Source organism: Lingula anatina, chromosome 2, assembly GCF_051362555.1.
Source record: "Lingula anatina isolate TDL-2025a chromosome 2, LinAna3.0, whole genome shotgun sequence".
NCBI lineage: Eukaryota > Metazoa > Brachiopoda > Lingulata > Lingulida > Lingulidae > Lingula > Lingula anatina.
The window spans coordinates 17,693,812-17,709,060 of NC_141768.1; the positions used below are offsets into that span (position 1 = coordinate 17,693,812).

The window sequence follows — 15,249 nt, forward strand, 5'->3', positions numbered from 1 at the left end:
CTAGGAATCAAATTATTTTATCTACAAACAATTTGACTCTGTGTAACATAAATTATATATGTTATTTCCTTATGCAACATTTATTGGTGAAAGTATTCTGTTGAAATAAAATAATTGAGGTAATATTCTTTTTCATTATTAATGAAAAAGAATATAACCTCAATTATTTTAAAAATGAAACAATTAAGCTGATTGTAACATATGTAACGTTACGTTTTATGAACATATTTTGTGCATTAACGGTGATTAACTTATTTATTGTTACGTGTTATTATCATAAGTAGACCTATGATTATTATTAATCTGTTTATTATATTTTAAGGGTGGTAGGGTGTGACTGTTTTAAAATTACCAACTCTACTGCTCACTGTGAGCGCACCACAGAAAAAAACGCAATCAAGAAGTGACGACAGGATGTGCCACTGCATTGCGTCGTCTCAACCAGCGGCAGAGTCGCCATCTTGGAATTTGTGCCCCTCGCGTGGTCATTTGTCTGTTTTAATTTCGTATTTTATATCTATTTTACTTCGTATATAACCACATACAAACGATGGGAAGAAAGAAGAAGAAGCAGACGAAGCCATGGTGTTGGTATCCTTTTATGAAAAGTCACAATTAACTTGATAAAGGTTGAAAGTTTGTACGGGCATTGTCTTGGTTGCGACGAGGCACATTGTTTTCATTTATGATAACACAAATATATTGAAAGTGTGGGAAATGCAGCCAACAGAACGGTTGCTTTTTGTCACGGTGAGTACTTTTGGGTCAGAGTTTTGTATAATTTACCACCGATCGACGTCATAAATATTCACTTCCGCACAGTCTCAAAAGTAGTTACATCCACGCTCGGCTGTCACCTTGATTGGATAGTAAACGATTGTCGTAAAATCGCTAAATGATATTAAAACCGGGTGCATAAACTTGAAAACCACCTACAACAACCTTGGACTACCACATTAATCCAATACAATGCAAACATAAACTATAACAAGTGGTTAAAGCCTTCAAACCGAATGTCGTAAAGTCCCCATATACCTCCATAGAGACAATAAAATAGAAGAAGCTTGTGAAACAAGAAAAATCCAGTTCCAACATAATAATCGAAATAAAATACTGCCGGGCATCGGAGCGGCCTAAAACTTGGCACGCTTACCGCTAATACTGCAGGCTACATCATCCCGTCGCTCGTTTGTAAATTCCGTGCATGGCATACGCACAATCAAACCGTAAAAAACAAATTCTCGGGGTGTCGTTGGCTAGGTCCACTCAATAATCCAATTCAGGATATGACGTAACCGCAGAGGTCGCATTGTCCAATGGCATGGCTTCTTTTTCGTAATGGTAGGTTAGAGTGGACCTGGCCAACGACACCCTGAGAATTTGTTTTTTACGGTTTGATTGTGCGTATGCCATGCACGGAATTTACAAACGAGCGACGGGATGATGTAGCCTGCAGTATTAGCGGTAAGCGTGCCAAGTTTTAGGCCGCTCCGATGCCCGGCAGTATTTTATTTCGATTATTATGTTGGAACTGGATTTTTCTTGTTTCACAAGCTTCTTCTATTTTATTGTCTCTATGGAGGTATATGGGGACTTTACGACATTCGGTTTGAAGGCTTTAACCACTTGTTATAGTTTATGTTTGCATTGTATTGGATTAATGTGGTAGTCCAAGGTTGTTGTAGGTGGTTTTCAAGTTTATGCACCCGGTTTTAATATCATTTAGCGATTTTACGACAATCGTTTACTATCCAATCAAGGTGACAGCCGAGCGTGGTTACATCCTGTTGTTGCGACAGTACGACGAGTGAAGCTTATTATACGTTTAAAACCTCCCCCGTCTCTTTATATTTTCTGAAGAGATCATTTGATAATGCCCATACCAGCAAAATAGTTTACTTGTTAATCATTGTAATATTTATCAGATAACTCTTACTCGCTGCCTCATCCTCAATTGGACTACTGCCAACAACTGGACACCGAAAATAATAAGACAAGTGACTTCACATTAAAAAGAAATAATTAACTTGAAGACTTAGATGTGGACACTGATGACAATATTTACGGGATGTATACAGTTGTTTTTTTATCGATAATACAACAAATTGCAGTCAATCTGTTCAACCATCAGTAACTTTCTGTTATTTACAAATGTACCTGGCCCCCATTTCACAAAGAATCCATAGTTGACTAGCTCAAGCTGAGTAACCTAGCTAGGTTGACTGCGCTGCAGTCGACTAGTCACTGGAGTGTAGTGTATAGAATATTGCAGTACATGTTTATGATCCTTAATACCCACCTCAGGTATTGTAATAGGGAGTTTGATGATGAGAAAATCCTGATACAGCACCAAAAAGCAAAGCACTTCAAATGTCATATATGTCACAAAAAGCTATATACAGGCCCTGGGCTATCTATACACTGTATGCAGGTAGGAACCTTTTCTTTTTTAAAACAAGTCGTGCTGTTTTAGTTTCAGCCAAGCAAATATATTTCATGAAATCATTGACAGTATGTCAAATTGGAGAAAAATAGTCACAGCTGTTTCAACCCATAGGATTCTTAACCAAAGTAGAACATCTGAACATGTTTTTGAGAAGTTGCATACTATCTTGAACCATGTATCTTGTCCTAAAGCTGTTCATGCAAAGAAATTAAAATGTTCACCTCTGCAGTTATTTAATATTCAGCATTTCTCCTTTTTCCCTTCTAGGTACATAAGGAAAAAGTAGACAAGGTTCCTAATGCCCTACCTCATCGAAGCAATATAGACATAGAGATATATGGTATGGAAGGTATACCTCCACAAGACTTAGAGGAACATGAGAAGCAGAGAGCTGGGAAATCAGGTATCATCTCTAAAGATCTAATTTGCAAGATTAGTTCATGAAAATATATAGTCATCTTAAATGTTTCAAATTGACCAAAGTAAAAATTAAGTAGAAAGTTATTTTGACCAAATTAAGAAATGTAAAGATATGTTAACTTGACTGTTTGATACTGCCTGAAGTTATTTTATCGCCTTTCAGACGAACCTCCAAGTAAGAGAGCACGTTCTGATGATGAAGATTCACAAGATGCCACCAGTAATAATCAAATGAACCCTAATGGACCTATGCCCCCTATGATGCCAGGTATGCCAGGCCCTGGCATGCCCCCCATGGGACCTATGGGAGGGCCAATGGGACCAGGGATGCCGCCCATGGGACCAATGGGCCCTGGGTTTATGCCAGGTTTTATGGGTCCTATGGGAGGACCTGGTATGCCTCCAATGCCTCCCATGGGTCCTATGGGGCCCATGATGGGTGGACCTCGAGGACCTATGCCTCCGATGCATGGCATGCCTCCACAACAGAGACCCCAGCAACCTCCCCCAACTTCTACATCAACCTTACAGAGTTTGCCTTCCAAGCCATTGTTTCCTGCTGCTGCAGCAGTTACACAGGTAAATCAAAGGGTAACCATAGTATCCAAATTCCAAGTGTCAGTTCAAATGTAGGCAATCTTAAACTGGAAACTATCAGCCAGTGTGTTTTATGAATTAGTGTTTGACATATTGTGTGCATTTCTGTAATCTGCATGTCTGATGACACAATGACACAAATTGGAATGGTTTCGGTTCTAAAGAAGTCCTTGTCTAAGTGGTGTAGATAGTCTCTCTCACATTGATAACACTGATTTAAATGGGTTCATTTTGTTGGTTGATAATATTTAGTTACCTGAAATCTTCTAAATTTTAAAATTCGGGTATCTGCACAATACTCCCCATTATATATGTTTACATGCAATTAATTTTGACTATGATGCTAAATACTTAAGGTGTTAAGTAGCTGACTGAACTGACACTATTACTGTCTCTCCTTGACAGGGGTAAGTGATTGAAATGGACTAATCAAAGACATCCTGTAATATTGGGTTATATGTAATAATGCAAAACTTTCAACTTCACTCATCTGCGCAACTGCATTAAATGAATAAAAGAATGTCAGATTCCATTTCTTGATAGCAGTCAGAGAGCTGATTATGATCATGCATTAAATGGCTACATATGACAAAATTTCAGTCACAGCCTAGACCGTCAGCACCTGTTGGCCCCGATTTCAAGCCTAAGATGTCAAACATGCCGACCTCCTCTCAGCAGTCTGGACCTGTGAAGCCCACGTTTCCAGCTTACTCCAGCTCTGCCACCCTGTCAGCACCCCCCACGGCACCCAGTGCCACAATCAGTGCAGCACCCACTGTCAAGAAACCAGAGTCGAGTTCAGGCATGACAACAAAGTTGGTCCACCCTGAGGAGGATATATCTCTGGTGAGGTGTAATATATATATATATATATATGTTTATTGAAACAAGCATTGCAGCAAGTGCATGTGTAAAAAGGATATTGAAGGACACCTCCTTATTGAGATTGGTGTTGTGTTATTTTGTATGTGCTGCAGAACTGCCATTAGTACATACCTGTCTGATAGTGCTGAGTGTTTGAATTGATTCACCTTTAGGCCAATAAAATCTCTCGGGCTACATAAAATAGAAGTTTTTTTAAGTTGGCCAACTTTTGCAAGATCATGGTGTCAGCAAAATGAAGTTACTGGTTTTGTTTTACATCAGTGGATAAGTGTACTTCAGTATAGTCCTTGCTAAAAAAGTTACATTAAAAAATTCACATAAATGTAAATGTGATAAGGGCATATCAGTACAGTTATCTTTTCTAAAGAAGCTACATTAAAAATACACATAAATGTAAATGTGAAGATTCATTACTGGAACTTCTTGTGTATTTTAGGAAGAAAAACGAGCTAGCTTACCAAGGTATCAGAATCGTCAAATGGCGCCTCAAACTACAATATCAGCACCACCCATGATGAACATGCCACGGATGCCACAAGGTAGAGCAAAGTGAAATGCAGTTTGAAGTATCCCAAGATATAACAGTGAACTGTTATACTGTGTATATGGACTGTTGTCATATTCCCTTATATGCCACAGAAAACAGATAAAGTGATCACATATCTTTTTTCTCCAAAAATGAGAAGACTAGAGAGCAATTAAGTTCAAATTATGTTATCCCATTTACATACAGAACAAGCAACATCAAAAAGCCATTGACATGAAAGGTAATCTTTATCATATTGTGGGATAGATAAATAGAATGAGGGTAGACAGTTATTTTTACCCAAATCTTTTTGTTCCAGGTGGTCAGATGCAGCCTCCTATGTCCCAGATGAACAACGGTGGGTCTAGACCTCCAGGTCCCCCAGGGCCTATGGGGTATGGCATGATGCGTCCCCCAATGATGGGAGCACAAGGGAGATATTGACAGCATGGAGCTAAGTGGGATACTGGGGAACTTTGAGTTACCTGTACTAGCATGTTCTACATCCACTGCTTTAGTGTTATTTCTTGTCTCCAATATGCTATTATCATTATGATTTTAAAAGTTTGTAACTGTGCTGTGTTTTTTGTACACACATGCCTGCTGCAACCTGAGCTACGGCGGTAAGTAGCTGGCTGGACTGACACTACTGTCTCTGCCTGACAGGGGTAAGTGATTGAAATGGACTAAGAAAAGACATTGTGTAATATTGGATTATATGTGATAACCGAAACCTTTCATCTTCACTCATCTGTGCAGCAGTAACGTCAGCAAAAGGTTTGTTAAAAGTTGGTTGATCTTGTATACTTTGAATGTAGAGAAAGAATATTATGTCAAAAAATACTTCACTAAAAGACATGCATCTGGAGTCACTTAATGTGACTGTATCAAATAAGTGATTAAAGTTGTATTACTTTCCTTTGTAACACCAAAATGAAATCTTGTATATATTGTAATTATGAGAAAGTTATCTGAAATTATATGAAATCTGTGCGCAGTTGTTCAAACATTGTCATTTTTGAGCTTATTTTCCAAAGCAAAACTTAATAAAGGGAATGTAATCTGGTTACTATATTTTAACATAAGTTATATCTTAATAAAATTTGTAGAAAGAGGGTTTTTGTTTTTGTCCAGTTATAAGGTTTGTATGATAACGCATGTTCTTAGTAATATACATAAACATGTAGTTTGAAATAGCAATCAATCTTGCTTACAATTAACATGGTGAAAAACTGCCAGTTCCATAACAAGGTACTGTGCCATGGATATCTTTGCTGTGAGATTCGTACTTATGTGTCACAACAAGTATCAGGAGGTGCTTGTTGTTGGGCTTAGGCCCCCAACTATGTTGGCGACATTTTAGTGCAAAATGACTATTTAAATAGTGATGTTGATATGCTCCACAATTATTGCTGGGCAGCAGCAGAAACTGGAGGCAAGTTTTTTTAATCTAAATCGACAAAAACATAAAAGTTCTCATAAAGGCAATCAGCAAATCTAACGTTTAATCCTTTGAAAACACAGGAGAAGCAGAGACGAGAGGCAAGTTTTGAAGTCACAACAGAAATGTTGTTGGGCCACAAGGTCCCCAACCTTTTTGGTTGGTGATGGATTTTTATCCCTTTTGATGTCCTGGAATCAAGCACCGTTACGATATTTAGTCACAACAGATTTAATTCTGTTGTTGGGCATCAGCCCCCAACACATGTTGGTGACAAAAAGAGAAAGAATTATGGCGCTTCACACACATTTTTGCTTGCTTATTTCAAAATTCACTAAGACAGTAAGTTTTCTGTGCTAATCCTAATTCACACAAGAAACATAAATAGACATGAGCTTGCAGTCAGTGCAAGCTTCTAGAACTGCTAGTAACACACTTCTCTCTCCTTTGTTGTACAGTGTTGAAGATGAGAGGGAGAGGTGAGCATCTGCTGCTGTGACACATGGGACACTGTGACAGGCAAGTGCCTTAGTCCGTCACAGCAAGACAGTCTTGCTGTTGGGCTAACAATGGCCCCCAACATATGTTGGTGACATCGTTTTAATTTGTAAATTAGTACATATTTATTCCACGTTTTCCTACTGTGTGTGCAAACAGCTTCTTTTAACAGATAGGTTTAATTCCATAATGAAATTACTGAGTTAGGTCACTCAAGGAAGGGAGGTGATGGGGTACAGGGTACATTTTTAGTCTTCTGGCTTCTCCAGAAACTTGTCAATTTTTCTTTAAAAAACTTTTCAATATGAAGTGGATTGTTTGATGACCTCTGATAAGCTTGGACCAATTTCGTGACTGATGTCACTCTAAGAGTTTTTTTGGGAAGGGCAAGGCAAATGCTCCAATTTGGGATTACTGGAATTCTTTCCATTCCTGTTTTCTTGAAAACCCCTTCAACAGGTTCAAGCACTAGGGCATTTATTTTCTCACCTCAAAATTCCATTTTTAAATATGCCTTTCTTTGGGAAAGAAATTGCAAACAAGAACAACTGCTTGGCAGTTGTATTTTTCATGCAGTTTTATTTCAGTTGCACCAGCAAAGGATCATTTCAGTCAGTACGTGGAGATAAGAAGTTAATATGAAGGTGGAGTATTTTGAATTATTCTGAAAGGAACATTGAATGCTAAACTGCTTCACACACTTTTACCGTCCATATCATACTTCTCAGTTGTTGTGTAATGATGATTGCTAATTCTGTTGTGAATCAAATCAATTTTTAAAAAATACTTACTTGATATGTTAAATGTTTTGAGAGAACTGGAAGCATTTGCATGTAATCGTAATAAAGTTGATTTTGATAACCAATATCAGTTATAACTAAAAGTTGAGTTGGTTGCTGTAATTTTTTTGAGTCATTAAAAATATTGTTAAAAGTTTTTAAAAATTCTCAGTAAGAAACAAAATAGAAGAGGTACGCGTTGAGTGGTTTTTATTCTAGTCAAGAGTAGAATGTCTATTTCTAATTACTCGGTATATTTTTTCACATACAGTAGCTAGAAAGTAGAATGACATTGCAGTATTTAGGAAAGTGTCAGACAGCTCTTTCTATGTTTAAGATTAATTGTTTTAGAAATATGTCAATTGTAAAAATGGAGGATGTTTAATAATGATAGATGATGAGATGGCACTTGGGTTTTGTATCTGGATGTAGTCAGTGTAGTGGAGACTACAAAAAAGTTGTCTGAAAATAAACTATAAAGACATTTTTTTAGACAAGGCATTGCCCTGCACTGATTGGTCATATCTGGTTGTTGTCAGATATTTAGGCATTATCAGATGTCAAAGGACAGTTACCCGAACGCATGCAAGTCATTACTAAAGACGGACAAGAAATATTGAATCAGTTTGACTGTGGCCATGATAAACTATGAACTGTTAATTGGAGGAACATCTGAATTGATTAATTTTCAAAAAGAAGAGATGTCATTCCAAGGAATGTAATCTTTATTTGATTTACTCACATTTATAGAAAGGTTTATTTTAAAGAACAATGAAGAGTAATAAAGTCTATTCAAATTATATATTTTAAAAATTTTATTGTGTTATCTTCTGACATATGAAAGATGTGTAATAAGTTAAATCAAAAAATTTTCTTGCAAGATCTTTTACAGAACTTGTACCTACTTATGCTTATGTTGGTCACCCATAAAGTGGGCAAGCATTATATTATATAATTTGACATATTCAAGTATAATAAAAGTGTAAATATTGCTGACAAAATAAATAGTCCAAATAAAAAATTTAATTAGACATCCCTGCTGCTAATTTTCAGAAGAAAAGTCATAATACAATTTTCCTCAGCCAAGTAGTTCACTAGTTTAAATCAAATTGTTAGCATTGTAAAAAATATTCCTCAAGATCAATATGTGATATGTTATTATCGACAAAGTAACATGAATGCTGTGAAGCTGAACTGCAGGCGGAAGCGATATGAGTAAAGAAGCACATTAAGCTGGTATTTATGTCAAACTATTGCCACTAAACTCAATTAAATACCTCCAGAGTGTTTCAAATAATATAGGTGAAAGAAATTCCACAAATTTTTAGTTACATTCTTTTTCGAAAACGGATATTAATTTCTGTCCTTTAGGGACTGGAGGAAAAATTTACCACAATTTGAAGACCATGCAGGTTAAAAGCCTTTTTTCTACTGCCCAAGAGATTTTGTTTTTGGCATGTGGATTTTACTTATGCAAAGAATCTGGTACTGATATCTCTATGTTGGAGTGCAGATTCTCTCGTTTATGTATCTTTAAGAAATTATCTCCATTATTTCTTTGCCATTTTTGCTTTATGCAAATCACTAAAATGTCCAGACTGGAGAGAGGTCTCCTTAACAGCATATTTTGCTTCCTCCATTATCATCTGGCATTTCTCACTGACATCTTAAAAAGGAATGTGGAAAATATTGTTTTATGATGTCACCATGTCCAACATCATCAGTGCCGCCTCCCCTGCATCTGCAGGTACCTGAAGAATTAAAAGAAAGAAAAGGGTCATCTTGGGTTTTTGGACACTTAATCTTATAAAATCTGTAGAAAAAGAAACCTTTTCCATTATTAAGCTAGCAAAAATTGATGCCTTACATCCGTCTCTTCAGCACTTGCCATGTGAGCCAAACAACTTAATGACAATAAGGGAAATCCTAAAATGCGCTTTACAATTAACATTACTACAAGCCTGTGTAAATATCTTGCACATTAGACAAGAATTTGAGATGAGTGTGACCTTTCAATGAATGTTATATTGATGCCATCTCCAGAAAATGGAAACCTTAAATTTACCATGTGTCCAGCATCAAGAATCCAATAGAAACCCAGATTCTTGTACTGCTTGACAAATGCAATGGGATTTTTCTTCAAGGGATCCAGCAGAGGTTTCCTTTTAGCTGTATTGAACTGATGTAAGTATGGCCAGGTAAGTTTTTGAACCCATGCCTCAGTGCCTAAATAAAGAAATTAATTTCAAAGCTTATTCCTGAACTTGGTACTTATCAAGTATTGAAAAAGATGAAGCAAGACATTTTTATTAGTTGCCTTAAAATTACTGGGGGTTTTCTTTGGAGATGCCCTGTTTTCATCACAGCGACTTTACATCCTTTGCTGGTAAAACCTTGTCTTCCTGTGGAAATGTGTGTAATGTTCATTTAGCTTCAGCCATGCAAAAGAAAAAACCTAAAAGTTGAATTTGTAGCATATTTGATTACCACATCATAACTGAGAGAAAGTGGACTTTGTTACTCGTATTCTTAATGCACCAAAGGCATGTTTCTTTTAATTTCTGTACTTTCATTATCTAAATCAAACTGCCTGGCACACCTGCCCTTACAAGCATGCAATATTTACCCAAAGTGTCAACTATTAGGTCCAACTGCCCAGTATAAATGTTTACTGAAAGATTTGACATTCTAAGAAGCTCATCAACTGGAATATAAAGAAAATAAAAGTTCACTTTCTATGCTAGAAATTTGTACAAAACTATATTTTGTGTCAATATAAGAATTATAAATCTGGTCTCTTAAAAAAACTTGGTAAAATATCCAAATTCCCTTTGTAGGTTAAAGCCTGTAGCCAGCATTATTAAGGGGAGGATACCTTTTTTAAGTGGACCTTTTATGTCCTTGCTTGACCCAACTTGAGGAATCTCACAGAATAAGATTTTGACTCAGAGTGGACCTTTCCAGCCAAAAGGGACGTTCTTTCAAATACATCTTCCTGCCTTTTTACAGACCAGAAGTTTTGATAACAATGTACAAAAAATTAGTCAATTTTCAGCAGCACACAAATATTCAAAATCAAACCTGATGCTCACCAACATTTACTACAGGTTTCATGAAGTCCTCTTTTAGGTGCTCAAACACCTTATCAGACTGACCTGAGAAGGAACATAAATAGAAAACTTTTGAATATCCTGAACAACATATTTTTTAATTCATGTTTATAGAGACAGTTTAGTAGAATTATTAAATTTATTTTTTCTTCAAAACCTTTTTTTTTTAAATCAACATAAAAAAGTACACCCAAAACTGCAACATCACAATAAAAAATACACAGAATTTACATATTTCATAATAAATGGAACATTTTCCCCAATTCTAATTGTGATTCAGTATAATTCAGCTCAATTTTACTAACCTCCCCAAGTAACATTACGTGGGATGATCCCCAATTTTTTTCTAATTGGTCCATTCATCAACTGATCCAGGGAATCACTGCTTAAATGTGCCAAGTTTCTATGGACAAGCCTTTCTAAAAGAAGGAAGTAAAACATCTGTAGATTTTTTCTAGTTAAAATTAAGAAGGGGATAAAATATGGAATATCAAAGGTTGCAAAATTAATTTTTTAGATGTGTACAATCATGATAAAGATATCTTATTACTCGTAGGATGGCTACAGACCTGTATAATTGTTTTCATCCACTAGAGCATAGAGTATCTGTTCTATCAGATCTCTTCTAAAATCCTATCGGCTCAGGTAGACCATAATTTTATATTTACCAAATATAGATTGCTCTTTGTACTTCTTGTAACTGTGTTTGGTATCTTCCTGGCTGTTCCACTGTAGGATGTTGTAGAAGTTCACTCCACCAGTAAGACTTTCCAATATTTCTTGTGTCTTCCCCCATTCATCAGTCGCTAACCCATACTTCCCATTGTCGTAAGCTTTTCTGGCCACCACAACACTACCATTAATAAGCTGTAGTCCATGTTCATCAATAAGAGACTGAAAGTGCAAAAACGCATTAAGATCATAACATAGATTGTGTTAATCTCTTGCACCAGACAAATTTTTAATTAATCTTCAAAAAATGAAAAAGGACAAGAATAATTTGCAGTCTCCTGGTAATATTTTACCTTTCACTGGTAACACCACTTCTAAAAGTTTATAGTTCTAAAAATACTCTTCCTATTTTACATAAGCATCTGTACTACCTTACCGTAGCCTTCAAGTAAGGTCCCCATGTAAATGTGGAGTCCCAGGGTGAGATCCAGGAGTCACCCAGAGCAAAACCCTTGAAATTGCAATCAATTTGCCTGGCTATAATGGCCTGAAATGATAATATGAGAACAAAGAATAAAAAAGTAAAGAAACCAATAAAACAAACTGTTCTCAAAAAATGGCCTTTCTGTAGTAACAGAACAGTTTTAGTATCCTTTAAAAATGTCAACATGGACTCTTACGCAGTAGTTTATGTTGTGCCAACTTTAAAATCTACTATTCTCAAATTCTATAATATGTAAAGCATTCCAAACTACCTTCTGCAGAGCCAAACTAAAGCCAGCTGTCATTTTGCCTCCATAGGATTCACAAAAGATAAAGAAGGGTATGGTCTAAAAATAAACAAACACCTGAAAATTAAACATAAGCATGGTTTCGACATTATCTTCCATTCCCTTTTCTGTAGTGTATGTGGTTTATTATTCATTTCATACTGTAGTATAAATATTCCTCTTGTTGGACATCTAGCTATAGTATAAACCTCTTTACATATCAAACTGAGCAGCTAGTGAAGCGCAATGGTGTCTATACTGTTACAGTTGCAACAGGCCAAAGTCTCTAAACTATGACAACCACAAATCTTGTGCGTAACACTGGTTTTCAGGCCAGGCTTCACATGTGCATGTAGATACCAGGTAATGATAGCTACCCTGAAGTCTGGTAATTCCTTCAAAAAGGCCATAAGCACTGTAAGTAGATCTGCAGCAATCATGTCATTGTTGGTAGTGTATGCCGAGTCATCAGTGACATAACTGAAGCCAGCTCCCACAGGATTGTCTATAAATAACAGGCTCACCTTGGACAGCTGCAAGCCAAATTAAAGTTACGTGACAGTGATACGGTTAACCAAAGATTTGAAATACAATTAAGTATATAATTTATATTAAACATACACAAACAAAGTTAATATCCTGAAGTTTATATTTGTTCTGTACTTTATTGTCTCATCCATTTCACTGTTTATTATAGATATTTCTTTGTGTGTGTGTGTGTGTGTGTGTGTGTGTTTGTGAGTGAAAGAGAGAGAAAGGGAGAGAGATTGAGTGTATATTTAATTTTAAATCATACCTTTTCAAATTGTACTTTAGTGAACTTTTGCAATAAAAAAGTGAAGATCCTATATCAAAATTTTAAAAATGAAAACAATTTTTACGTATCCTATAAAATGAGGAAATTTTTGAAATTCAAATTCTGTAAATTCAAAACATTAACTGAACATTACATATTAGAAGACTAAATGTAAATACTCACAAACATTCTAGCATAATTTTAACATTATGTGTGAAATTCCATGTCTGAATTTACAAATTGAAATACATCTGAAATTTACCCAAGTTGTACGCCTGGGATTTTGATTGACATCTAAAGGCCCTATTTCTCCAAAATTGCCAAAACCTGTTGAAGAACCTCCAGGTCCACCCTTGAAAATATGAAAAAAAAAATCAGGTCAATTGAATGCCCAAGCATGCCAAATCACGTCATTAATTATTCAATTGATTGACAATCCTGTTTACTACAAAACTATATTAAATATTTTTCAAAATAATGGATAATATACCCGTGTTCTACGTGTACGTGTATGAAGCCATGGAAGAAATTACTATCATAAACCGAGGCCAGCAAATAAGTTAAAATTTATCTCTGTAAATAAAAATGTTAACTGAACATTTTGTATTAGAATACTACAATCCCAACAGAATAATGTTGGATTGTAATACATTCAGGGAACTAATTATATAATGAAGCAGTGCCTGTACTCTGAAGTGCAAGAATTAAAAGTGTCAGATGATATGTGGAGGAGAATGAATCAAATCTAAACTTGACAAAGAATGTTTATGATATAAGCCACATCATTAAAAATGCTTATAAAATAAACCCTATATAACAAAGAAATTTTTTAAGTGAGTAACCTATATAATAAACATTTTTTGTCGTTTTTACTCCTTCAATGTCATATACATGTAGCATCCACCCTTCACTATGCATGTACTTCACTATGGGAGACTACTTCACAGGCCCGTAGTCAGGGGGGTTCTGGGGGGTTCAAAAGAACCCCCCTTTTTGGCCAGGAAACAGTACCCTCTGGGTAAAATTTTATCTAGGTATGTGAAGGTTTCAAGGTAAAAAGTTCACTTTTTCAGAAAAAGAGCCCCCCTTTTAAAATTCCTGGCTATGGACCTGCTTCATTAGTTTCCTGAATGTATTGTTTTCCAAAGTTTTGTTGGGAACTTCGGAATATAATATTCCTCTCAAAGAGAGCATGGATATTCTTGGCAACTAATTTGCAGGTCTCAGTGTATGACAGTGATTGTTTCCCCAGCTTCATACTTGTAAATCAGAGATATATCATACATCTTTTTTAAAAATAATTTTAATATATCTAGTTGTTTGAGGTTTGGATAATACTGATCGATTCTTCCTCAGTTATTTACATGTACATCATCTATAGTCTCCTTGTACTAATTTTTGCTTTATCCAATCAGTGGCCAGTTGGAAAAGAAAGAAAATTTTCATTTTCTGCATTAGCTAAATTCAATTTTATCTGAAACATAGGTTATATAAGTATATGTGACATGAGCTAAGATCGATATATTTCATTTAACATTACCTGTAGCCACAATACCAGAGGCTTGGACTGGTAGTTGGTGCTTGCTGTTGTGTAGTAAAGCCACCAAAACATGTGAGCATTCTGTCGCACTTGGACATAATTCCATCGTTGTTTAGCTTCCTGGTATGTGTGTTTCAGCTGTTTGTCTACATAAAAATTGAAATTGAAAAAAAAAAGATCATTCATTCAAGGAAATTCAAATGCATTTAAAGCTATAACAGTATAGCAGTTCCTTTTGCTTCCCAAGCATAGAGGAGAAGGTGCATACGACCTTTCTGGTGTATTCTGAGGCAACATACGATCCCAGCATGATTGCACATCTTGTCACGAGATCAGTCAGTACCAAAGTGCAGATGAATAGGTAAAAATATAATTGAAAAGAATGTCTTTTTCAAAATGCTTTAGGTTTTCCATAACTTTGATGGTCACAAAATAACGCTTTATGCTTTTTTCAGCACTCATGACATAACTCACAGCTCTGGGTTCCATGAATGACTCCTAGCACGATAAACAAGGAAATCAAATGGCTTCTGCTACCCGCCATGTTGGGATTATCACAATGTACGCTGACGCTAAACTTGAACATGCCTGTACAATAAACACTATCTCACCGTTGTAATTTATGCATCCAAATGTAAAAAAGACAAAATTTTGAGGTTAGTCACTACAACACTTATACAAAAACGCTCGCCCACAAAAAGACCACGTAAACATAATCTTCATTTCATGATTTTATCATAAACGTCTACATGAAGACGTTACCCTTCCA

The 15,249-nt window shown here is 35.9% G+C and overlaps 2 protein-coding genes across 2 annotated transcripts; one reads left to right on the forward strand and one right to left on the reverse strand.

Moving 5' to 3' along the window:
- Nucleotides 1–406: 406 nt before the first annotated feature.
- On the forward strand, nt 407–5,989 carry LOC106162709 (BUB3-interacting and GLEBS motif-containing protein ZNF207). Its single transcript, XM_013540084.3, has 7 exons — nt 407–591; nt 2,305–2,431; nt 2,714–2,849; nt 3,030–3,445; nt 4,064–4,309; nt 4,785–4,887; nt 5,194–5,989. The coding sequence occupies exons 1-7, from the start codon at nt 551–553 to the stop codon at nt 5,316–5,318; spliced, it is 1,194 nt and encodes a 397-aa protein (XP_013395538.1). The 5' UTR covers nt 407–550; the 3' UTR covers nt 5,319–5,989.
- A 2,400-nt stretch (nt 5,990–8,389) lies between these two features.
- Nucleotides 8,390–15,148, reverse strand: LOC106162708 (retinoid-inducible serine carboxypeptidase). Its single transcript, XM_013540083.2, has 12 exons — nt 14,955–15,148; nt 14,481–14,626; nt 13,203–13,292; nt 12,522–12,677; nt 12,130–12,204; nt 11,811–11,921; nt 11,371–11,596; nt 11,008–11,121; nt 10,685–10,747; nt 10,219–10,296; nt 9,658–9,818; nt 8,390–9,343 (listed from the first exon to the last, which is right to left on the reverse strand). Exons 1-12 carry the CDS (start codon nt 15,064–15,066, stop codon nt 9,287–9,289), a joined length of 1,389 nt encoding a protein of 462 aa, XP_013395537.1. The 5' UTR covers nt 15,067–15,148; the 3' UTR covers nt 8,390–9,286.
- Between the last annotated feature and the right edge of the window lie 101 nt (nt 15,149–15,249).

Bases quoted from the DNA above. Each gene is read 5' to 3' on its own strand.
- LOC106162708 (XM_013540083.2), bottom strand. From the start codon at position 15,066: ATGTTCAAGTTTAGCGTCAGCGTACATTGTGATAATCCCAACATGGCG. The intron at 12,205-12,521 runs GTAGCTATCATT...GTTTATTTTTAG, and splicing joins AGGAATTACCAGACTTCAGG to ACCATACCCTTCTTTATCTT. The intron at 9,819-10,218 runs GTAAATATTGCA...TTCTTTATTTAG, and splicing joins CCTAATAGTTGACACTTTGG to GCACTGAGGCATGGGTTCAA.
- LOC106162709 (XM_013540084.3), top strand. From the start codon at position 551: ATGGGAAGAAAGAAGAAGAAGCAGACGAAGCCATGGTGTTG. The intron at 592-2,304 runs GTATCCTTTTAT...TACCCACCTCAG, and splicing joins CAGACGAAGCCATGGTGTTG to GTATTGTAATAGGGAGTTTG. The intron at 4,888-5,193 runs GTAGAGCAAAGT...TTTTTGTTCCAG, and splicing joins CATGCCACGGATGCCACAAG to GTGGTCAGATGCAGCCTCCT.